The sequence below is a fragment of the Pinus tabuliformis genome, chromosome 7 (genome assembly GCF_031772625.1).
Source record: "Pinus tabuliformis cultivar Carrire ecotype Pingquan chromosome 7, CPIR1, whole genome shotgun sequence".
In the NCBI taxonomy this organism is placed as follows: domain Eukaryota; kingdom Viridiplantae; phylum Streptophyta; class Pinopsida; order Pinales; family Pinaceae; genus Pinus; species Pinus tabuliformis.
The window spans coordinates 1,313,497,081-1,313,508,298 of NC_142293.1; the positions used below are offsets into that span (position 1 = coordinate 1,313,497,081).

Here is an 11,218-nt window from a genome sequence, read left to right on the forward strand (position 1 = left end):
AGTGGGTACCTCATTCACTAAGGATGAGGTCTTCCCCTGGCCCTCTTTTTCACTATACAGACTTTTGAAATGAAGGAAGGCAACATTTTTTATGCTTTGGATATCTCTATGGGTGTTGTTCTCTTCCTTGATTTCAGAGATGGAGTTGAAATTTTTTCAAGCTTGGGATTGCTTGTGAAAGAAAGCAGAGTTCCTATCTCCTGCCTTGAGCCAAAGCCTACGAGATTTGACCCTCCAATACTCTTCCTCAGCCAAGCTTGCTTTTAGAAGCTTTTGCTGGAGCTCAGCCTCCTTATCAAGGACTTCTTTTGTGATCACTTCATTTTCCGCATTCAAATGGTGGTTCTCGAGGCATTCTTGAATCTTTTTCCTTTCCACTGCTGGATTGGGAAGGGATTTAGCCCAAGTTTTCAGTGCAGCCTTCACTCTCCTAAGCTTTTCTTCCCAAACGAAGAAGGCAAAGCCGTTGACAGGCTGCTTCCATGTGTTTTTTACTAGTTGCATAAAGGTCTGCTCCTTGACCCATAGGGGGCTGAATTTAAAAGGAATAGGGCCTTGATCCATATGGGCCACGAGATCAAGTTTGATGGGTCTGTGATCAGATACGCTGCAAGGGAGAATATGCATTCTAGATTCTAAACCAAGAAGAAGAAAAGAACTTTGAACAAGAAATCTGTCTAACCTTGTAGCAATGTGACCCGGGCCGAGCCTTCTGTTGGACCAGGTGTATTTGCCCGATGAGGGTTTGATGTCGATCATATCCCAATCCTGAAGCAGATCCTCCACCCATTCACGCGTCGGGTCCCTTACTATGCTTCCTCCGCGTTTTTCAGCCAAGGATAAGGTGAGGTTTAGATCCCCGGCAATGATGATGTTTGCCAGGTCTTCAGAATCTGCCAATCCTCTAATGGATTCCCAGCAGATCTTTTTCTCTCCAGCGCTAACTGGAGCATACACATTAATAAGGCAAAGGGTCTCATCTGAGTCCACATGTTTCAGCTTTGTGAACAGCCAGTGAGAGTTGGCGACCTCTAGAACCTTTGAGAATTTGTTTGTGTTCCATAGAGTGCCCAGGCCTCCTGAGGCACCCCGGGCTGAGACTGCTTGTCCTTCACTTCTTTTCCATAAATTTTTGCCTATGTGGAGGAAGGCCTTATCCTCCATTTTAGTCTCCTGGATGAGGAGTATGTCAGGAGAATCGGATCTTATCAGACTTTTGATGGCTTCTTCTTTTATTTTGCTCCCCATACCCCTACAGTTCCAGGAGACGATCTTCATCACTTGCTTTTGGAGTGGGGAGCTCCTTTGGAGCTCTGGATCTGGTTTCTAGTCATCTTCGGTGTTTTAGCCAAGAGTTTCTCGAGGGTAGGCTGGCTTCCTTGCACTTTGTCTTTGTATGTCTCCTGCTCTCTCTTTTCTCGGGCAGATTTTCGGCCTCTCATTGATCGTCTGGTCGAAGATTGTGCACCTGCTATTTCTCCTTCTTCTTCTGAATCCTCCGAACTTTGCACATCCTCAGCCTCTTCTGAGGGTATCTCTTCCGTTATGACTGCATTGTTTTCGACTTGCTTTGGCTCCGGCGGGGGCTCATTGTGAGATGGTCCTTCATTCTGTATCTCTACTCCTTGAGAATCCTCTGTTGCTGAACTTAATTGAATAAATTTATTTCCTTGTTCTTCCATGTGAGGGGTTTGGAGCCCAGAGCCAGTCTGTGGGACTTTGGCATTGTTATTGCCAGATCTTGGTGCTTTGTTTTTGGATCTTTTAACCTGAGTCCATCCTTCCTCCTTACCCTTCTCTGCTTCACTGTTTTTCGGACAGCCTCTAGCAAAATGGCCGTAGACATGGCATTTCCTGCACTTAAACGGGAGCTGCTCATAATCCAATTTTTGAACATGCGACCAGCTACCCACCTTAATCTTTATTGCCTCAGGCAGACCGACCTCCAGGTCAACTTCAACACAGATTCTAGCGCAATCGAATTGATCTTTGTTGTTGGCACGATCAATGAATTTACCTAAGGTATTTCCGATGTGCATGAGGGATTCCCAGTTCCAGCAATGCATTGGCAGATTGGGCAAACGAACCCACATAGGGATGGCTGAGGGGACTTCAACTGCTGGATCAAAATCAGGCATCCATTTGTTAAGATACAACCCTTGAGGGCCCATGAAGTAGGGGCCATTGCAGAATATCAGCTCCTTATCTTCTTTTTTAGCAAATTCAAATAGGAAGAAACCCTTCCCCAGATTATACGAAGTAACTCTGCTTTTAATGAGCGGCGCCCAGTTCCTTGCGACCCAGATCTCTGTAGATTTGGGGGAGGGCTAGAGCCCAGTGAACTGCCCAACCAAAGCACGCTCAGCAAGAGAGAGGGCGACTTGGATCGGCTTCTCGGGAGGAAGCGAGATCTCAGGAATGTCATCCAAGCGTTTTACAAATTTCGCGGCCTCAGACGTTTTCTTTTTAGGAAGAGATCTCAGCAGGTTAACAAAAGCCTCGGCTTCAGAAGGGGCCGAAGGAGGCTCCATTGGAGCAGCTTTAGCTCGATCCAGTCGAGCTCACCCTAGAACAACGGGCATAGCCCCCAGATCAGCTCAGGGTAGAACGATCAGGGAGGCAGAGTCCGGATCGCCAAAGAGGAAGGAGCAGCGTCGCGCGGAGGGCCGAGGCGACGGATTCAGGTGCAGGACTTTAATTTTAATTCTGCATCTCCATATTGTTATTAACAAATTCTTGTGCATATAGCTTTAACTTTGCAGAGAGAAAAAACTTTGGTTGTTCGAACGTTGGTCTCCTCCAAGTAGTCATATTGGAAAGATGAAAAAAATTTGGACCATTTCTTGATTTATGTGTGTCATCCTTGCGCAGGGGCCATGCTAATCTTCTCTGTATCGTTCCAATTTTATCGGATGTCTCCAAAACATAAACTTGATTTACATTAATACTTTTTATTAATTAATTTAGTTCTTTATATTAACCACGGGTAAATATCAATATTATGTGACATTAAAATAGTTGTGTTAACATTAAATTTAATTTTTGATTCTAGAAATATTTTTATTATTTACGGATGTTAAAGGATCAAATGAAAGAAAATATTTTGATCAAGAAAAGATAATATTTTAAAATAAAATTAAAGTATATTACTTGAAATTGGATTTAAATTAGAGAAATATTGTTCAAAATATTTTTTATGACAAAATAGTAAATATAATGACTATATAAACTCAAACAAAAATAAAATTTCAAATTGAATAAATACAAAGAACCATAGATAGTTATATAAAATTAATAACTAAAGATCAAAATTTTAATTACATAAAACCAAAAACATTATAATAAATGTAAATTTTAAAATTGCAAAATTTTTTGTTGTTGTCTAAGGCTCGACATTTAATTACTGATGAGAATAAGTACAAGCATGTCTACTTGATTTTAAGGGCCACCCCGTAGGGAAACAGAACCAAAACCACCAATTTAAAATCTTGAGGTTACATACGCTAAACTTAACTAGTATGACTTTCAAGATCATATACATGAGTGAGCATGATTTGCAAAATGACACAGGATATCCAAAATTTTGGCCTAGAGCCACAAAATTGATAGTGCTAACAATATGCATAACTAGTCTAACTTATAAATGACAGAAGGCCACATATAAGATGACCAACCAGCATACTGAAAAGAGATGACTCGACCACACAACCAATCTGTGAAGAGCCACGATCCCCGAGCAATGATCTTGACTACGCACAACAGGAACATCCTCAACACCCTTGAGGCCTTAATGTTGATGTTGCCCCAATAACAACTGATGAGCAACCTCCAAAGATTTCCATCTTGCCACCTTGGTTTCACCTTTCCTTTTAGCCAGTTGACGACTCGTAGTGCCTTGCTGTCAAACTCGATAAAGTTTTGAACAATTCCACTGTACCCAAAGATGCTCCCCCTAAGAAACACTCTTGGTTGACGATCTAGCATGTCAATATTACCCAACCACACTCTGAAATATCAATCCAATCTACCAGCAGTATAGACCATGCCCTTGATTAAGCCATAACAGAGAGAATTGATAGAAAGATCAACCATAAACCAGTCTCCTCCACAATTTAGCATAGAGATTATTATTAATCACCATGAATTACCCTAGTGTGATAATACCATTGAGAGGCCAGATGCCCCGGGTCTAGAAGGCAAGTTTGAGTGCTGAGGTGGAGCCCTTGTTCACCCATAAGAATTATCTAGGTCGTGAATTGCCCCTTGTCCAGTGTATATCGAGCCCCAATATCTATGCAAATAAAAAAAGGATAATTTTGCATGAAGGTGTCGTTCCCTACTGCCAGTGAATTGCCAAGATGAGTGACATTGCACTGAGCACACACCGTAACTTAAGTTACAACCCAAAATACAATATTATTATTCATGAAGTCGGAAGGATGTACGTATGTCTCGCGTGCCAGAGCATTAAACCCACTCAAGTCTCCTAGAGGTCGAATGGACTTGTAATTATGATGCTCCATAATGAAACAAGCTTGGAGGTATTGTCTTGCATTTGCAGTGGATGCTCCAACCATGATAGGATTTATGGGAACGTACCGTTGAGCCTGTGTTTACATATGTACCCCTAGGTGTAGAGCCCAGCCACCGCTAACAGTCATATCAATTTGATAGGCTGACATTTGCATCTGCGGTGGGGGTTGCAAAAACTTCTTTTGAAATTACTAAAAACAATTATTAAAAATAAAATATTTATTTTTTAAATAAATATATGAAATATGAAATATTCAAATATTATTTATGAGACAAAATATCTTTCACTAATTTGTGAAATATTCTAATACAAATTAATAAAAAATTATGACATATGACATAATTAAAGACAATTAACATTTTTAATAAACAAATTAATAAAAACAATTTCTTAAAATTAAAAAAAATAACATACACATTATTTTTCTATCATATACTTAAAACAACACATTCTAGTACAAATTAATAAAAATTTATGACATATGACATAATTAAAGACAATTAACATTTTTAATAAACAAATTAATAAAAACAATTTTTTAAAATTATAAAATAAAATAACACTCATTATTTTCCATCATATACTTAAAAAAATTAATATACTTGAAAGTTAGTTAAAAAAATCCAAATAAAGAAAATATATGTAAAAAAGTTCGTCATAATATTTTATCTATTAACTAAGGGTAAATAATTAATTTGATAGCTTCCAATACAAAAGGTATAAATAAATAGTAAATGTTACATCGCATATATAAAAACTCAAATAACTATAAAATAATGATAATTATCATCAAAATCTAAATATGAAGTATACAAAACATTGATTCAATTCAACAATATTGATTTAGTTCTCTTATAATTTTGGAATATGTATTTATACAAAACTATTTCTTTTATATTTTATTTGAAAATGAGTGGTTTCAAAATATTTTTTTGAGAAGAAGTCTAGTTATACTAGAAAACATGAATATAGAATAAATGTTTATGTGTATATTGAATACATGTATGTAGATTAAATATAATTGTCCAAAGCCAAGAACTAATTTTGAAAAGACATCATAACATAGTAACATCCATCTTGTTAAATAATGAATCCATACAGATGAAGATAGTTTAAGATAGAGGAGGAATGACTTATTATAGAATGGGTTCATAAAATTCTATAACAAGTCATTCCTCCTCTATCTTAAACATCCATCTTATCAAACCTTAGATATTTAATACACCTTGTTTAAGGATTTTACTAAAAGGTCAAGATCTTAAAGAAACTTTATTTAAGAATTTTAGTGAAAAGGTCGAGAAAGTTGACATTTCTTCCATCCAAAATTTGGCTATGACTAATTCCATATGATAAATCAAAATGTCCAAAGATTGAATATGTTCAATATGAAAGCTAAAACCAAAACTGTTACTAACTTCAAATCTGTTACTCTATGTGCAGAGAGCTCATCAAGATCGAAAAAATCAAAAAGTATTTTGAGAAAGGGAAGGAAAGATATGAACAGAGATAAAAGAAAAGTTCCCATGTACAACCCTTTGCAAGAATTAACAGAGATAAACAGAAATAACAGAGATAAAAGAAAGTTCCCATGTACAACCCTTTGCAAGAATTAAGCTTCACTTGGAGCATATGAGGCAATTTTGTATTAGCATAATTTCCAACTCTATGCAATTTAGAATATGATGGAACTTGCATGATAATTTTTTTCAAAATGTACTATAGAAACATGAAACTTTCTTTAGAAGACATAGTAATAAACTGCCAAAAATGAAACTTTCTTTAGAAGACATAGTAATAAACTGCCAAAATTTTAAGAAGAGGGAATTTTGCTACCAGATTCCCAAATCCATTAGCATCACTCCCATGTCCAATTTTTAAAAACACTTTAAACCCAAGAATCAACCGGTAGAAGTTAACCAGTAGAAGTTTATCCAATGTTTAAAAACATTTGAAACCCAAAAATAAATCGGTAACAGTTACATTATTAAACAAAATTGAAGCTTTCAGAAATTCTATCAACAAAATGATGTTTTTAAACCCAAAAATAAATGGGTAACAGTTACATTATTAAAAAAAATTGAAGCTTCAAAAATTCTATCAACAAAATGAGAACTCAGCACATCCACTTAAAATCCAAATCCACAAGTTTAAATGTGACCCAAACTGCCCGAATACAACATCATCACTCCCATATCCGACATTAGAAAACATTTGAAACCCAAGCATTTAAAAAAAATGAAGCTTCAGAAATGTCTGACAATAAAAAAAAAAAAACCTTGGAACACCCACTTGACTCCAAATCCAGAAGTTTAAATGTGATCCTACATCGTGCCAACTCGTCAAACTATAGAGCTTGGCTCATTCTTTTCCTTCAACGCCAACACTAGCCGTAGAGAATTTCAATTTGTTTTTGAAGAGGGATAAGGAGGCAACTGCATCATGGTCTACATAGAGCTTTTGAAATAGAAAACAAAATAGAGTGGGAGTTTTGAAAATGAAACAAAGCATTGAGTTTTGAAAATGAAACATAGCGCAAGTTCTTAAAAATGAACTCGGGCGAGAGTTTTGAAAATGAAAAGGAAATTTTGAAAATAAAACAGAGCAGAAATTTTGGAACTGAAGTAGAGAAAATAGGGTGGTAGTTTTGAAAATGAAACATGCAAAAGGAGTGAGATTGAGATATAGAGACAGCTGGGTTGCTACTTATTCTCCAATTCAATATAGAAAAAATAGTGTAATATTCTGTTTTATTATATTATTTAAATAAATATAATAAAAATAAAAATACATTATTTATGATATTTATGTGGAATATAATTTATATTTAAACGAGAATTTAGATCCATCTTAATTTTAGATATAAGAAATTTCATTCCTCTAAACACTTGGTAAATATAAAATTCAAACAATCTCACCAAGGTGATAACCCTCCAACTAAACATCTTTCAAAATCATGCAAATCATAGAGACATCAAACAGAGAGCGAGAACGATTCATTTTCTTTATTCAATTGAATTCGATTAAAGAATTCACTCTGATCTGGGAAAGGTTTCACACGCATAAATGCATGCGGTTGGGGTTCTTTTATCTCTTCACTTGAGTCATTGATCCTGATCATGAAACTGTGGATGGATATCAGAAGTAGAATTGGTAGGACTTCATACATTTCCCTCAGCTTAAATGTACATATGGTAACTTAGGATACATGTAGTTATATGAATTAGGGATTGCGAGGTAATTTCAGAATTATGTATAAATTATATATGGTTATTTATTTCTGATTTTTATTTTATTTTTGGGTATTATTGAATTGTTTTAAATAATATTATGTTAAATTTCATAATCTTGTACCACCTTAACGTAATAAGTCTAGAAACTGTCTTATTTGGGTATCACTCATGGGGATTACTAGGAAAAGGTTATTTAATATTGTTTTTGGTGAAATGAATAATTACACAGTTTGGATTGGAATTTAAATTCGAATTGATAGCTACTGAGTTTGGATTTAAAAATTCTAAATTTTTAAAATAGATTTAAATTTTGAAGTTTGCCATATTTTTGATTTATAATAATTATATATATATATATATATTTTAAAATGAAATGGAAAAAATTATTAAAAACATATTATTTCTTTTATGAACTTCATGTATATACCAACATCATATATATTTTGGATATCATTGAAACTTTAAATGAGAAGATTAATTGTTTATTTAATTTGAAGATTAATAATGTTATTACAAAGTTATTATAATTAAATTGTATTTTAATATTATATTATAATATTTAGAAGTGTAAACTCAACAAATATTTTAGTGAGGTTTGGGTTAAATTCTAAAAAATCACACTTAAAGACTGTTTAGTAATTTATTTATTTTTATTTTATAAGTATTGCAAGTTTACATATTTTCCATATAATTTATTAGTATATTATTAATATAGTTATTAGAATTGGATTAATTTAATCAATATTTTTTCAATATAATTTATTAGTATTCTATAAATTTAATTAATATTTTTAAAATTTGAAAGATATATTTACTCTCATATTAGAACTGGGTTAATTTAATCAATGTTTTTTAAAATATAATTTATTGGTATTCTATAAATATAATTAATACTTCTTAAATTTGAAAGATATATTTACTCTCATATATCTTATATTAATTTTTAAAAATATATTCATTAAATAATTATTATTAATTTATTGAGTGGAGAAGTGCTTTACCTATAATTATAGAAGATGTTATAGTGTCCTTAAATGACTGTGAACATTTAAATATCTACTCAATATATGAAAAATATTTTAATGTCAAATAATAATAATAATAATAAAAACAAAATGTTTCAAAGGCTATTGCATTGGTTATTGAGTCTAATAAATCTGTAAGCTCAATTAATCACAAGCTTATAGAAAGTAACCCTCTCACGCCTGGGATCTATGGGCTTCCTAAGATTCATAAGGAAGGGGCCCCCCTTAGACCTATTGTCAATACCATAGGTGGGCCTACGTATCTCCTAGCTAAGTATTTAGCTCGAAAGCTTAAACCCTTAGTAGGCAAGTCTAGCTCCTTTGTTAAACATTCTTTCTCCTTTTTAAATGAGTGAGGATATAGAGTTTGATCTCGACGATTTTAAGGTTAGTTTGATATTGTTTCTCTTTACACTAACATCCCGATTAAAGAGGCTATTAAAGTTATCAATCGCATAATGGATCCTGATTCTACTAGGCTTGTAGAGATTTGCCTTACCTCGACCTTCTTTAGTTTCGAAGGTCACTTCAATGAGCGAACGTGCGAAGTAGCGACGGGTTCTCCCCTCTCTCCTGTGGTTGCCAACCTTTTTATGGAAGATTTTGACTCTAGGGCTTTAGCTTCAACTCGGTTTAAACCAAAATTGTGGAAGAGATTCGTTGATGATACCTTCAACTTATGGCCCAATGGTCGGGAAAAGTTAGTTTTTTTTTTTTCCAGCATCTTAATAATTAGCCTGGTTCCATTAAATTCACCATGGAATGTGAGGTTATTAGAAGCTTACCCTTTCTTGATGTTCTTATCTCAAGGAAAGATAATGGTTCTTTCTCCCACCAGTTTTTTTGTAAGAAAACCCATAGTGAGCAGTGTCTTCAGGCTAATTCTCATCACTTTCCAACCCAGAAACTAGGTTTTCTCAATACTCTGGGTACTAGGGCTATTCGATTTTCTGATGAAGACCATCTGATGGATGAGAAAAACCATCTATTTAATGTCTTCAAGAAGAATGGTTATAGTAAGATGCAAGGTCTCAGAGCCTTTTTAAAAGCTATTCGGGGACCTAGAGCTAAAAAAGAGGTTGAGGTGGCCTCTAGTGTCCAGCTTCCCTTTATCCAGGGGACGACTGACAAGATTGCTAGAATTCTTAAGAAGCAGAAGATTGGCTCCACCTTTAGACCTTTTAAAACCATTCGTAGCTCTTTAAGATCTATCAAAGACCCTATCGATCCCAAATGCATGAAAGGTGTTTATTTAATTTCACGTTCTTGTGGAACCCCATACATCGGTGAGACTGGTCGTTCCATTTCGCAAAGGATTCAGGAGTATGCAGTGAACCTTATGCACTGTAGAACCCGCTCCTCTGCTCTAGCCGAACATGCTGAATTAACGAAGCACCATATTTTCTTAGAGGATTCTAAGGTCCTTGCGAAGGTTGATCATTTCCATCACCGAAAATTAAGAGAAGCCATTGAAATTGAAAAGAGGAGTAAAACTCTTAATAGGGAAGATGGATGGAAGTTAAGCAACTCGTGGGTCCCTTTTCTTTGTTCGTAGCCCCTTTATTTTCCTTCTTCTTTCTTAGCTAATTTAAGTTTTGTTTAAGGGCATTTTTTATTTTTATTTTTTAATTATAATAAAATATAAAATTTGTTAATAACAAATTATTATTGTTAGAATCTATCCCCCCCCCACACACATATTTATAATTAAATTAAAAATAAAATTATTTTTTTTTTCTAAGGAAAAAAGCGAACTTTTTATTAAGCATAATAAAGAGTTACAAGTATATGCCTGGGCATTCCGTTTGCTGTATCATGATCTCATATATCTGCTACAAAAAAGACAGTCTTTTCTGCATCTCAAAACTGACTAAAGTATCTTCTGAAAACGTATAAACTTCATAACAGTTTACGTTTTTAGCTTAACAGTCACTGTAAACAGTCCAAAAATGTTATCCATCTAGAGATGTCAATTTTTCTATTTCCTGGGCCTCCTCTTAAGAGGAAAACAACCCAAAACGAAAATAGAAGAATCATTAAAAAAACTATGGAGAAATTTGTTCCCATTATGTCTCAAAGTATAAGTATGTTTTCAAGCTTTTTTTAAAATAACATAAAAAACTTTTAGAACTGTAATGATAAAAGAAAAGCACTATGTGTGAGGTGGCTGATCCGACACACGGATCTGTCCATGAGATTCTTCCGCTATTTTCCAACTGCCCATAACCTGCTGTAAACCTTCCTTAGAAAGGTTGTCTGCTGCAACATTTCACTCCCTGTAAATATGGCATATTGAAAACACATTAAAAGAGAGTTTCAAGGATTGAATTTCTTCTAATAAAGGTCTGAGCATATAACTGTGACATCTACTTTGACCATTGACCCATTTTATGACAGATAAAGAATCTCCAAAGATCTGAACCGTGAGG

The 11,218-nt window shown here is 34.4% G+C and overlaps 1 protein-coding gene and 1 non-coding gene across 2 annotated transcripts; both read right to left on the reverse strand.

Annotated features, from left to right (window-relative positions):
* Positions 1–156: 156 nt before the first annotated feature.
* LOC149252369 (uncharacterized) lies at positions 157–1,164 on the reverse strand. Its single transcript, XM_089454130.1, has one exon. It carries the CDS (start codon positions 1,162–1,164, stop codon positions 157–159), a length of 1,008 nt encoding a protein of 335 aa, XP_089310256.1.
* Positions 1,165–2,825: 1,661 nt separating this feature from the next.
* Positions 2,826–2,931, reverse strand: LOC149252370 (U6 spliceosomal RNA). The gene has a single exon (XR_016267586.1). It is a non-coding gene; the product is annotated as a U6 spliceosomal RNA (small nuclear RNA).
* Between the last annotated feature and the right edge of the window lie 8,287 nt (positions 2,932–11,218).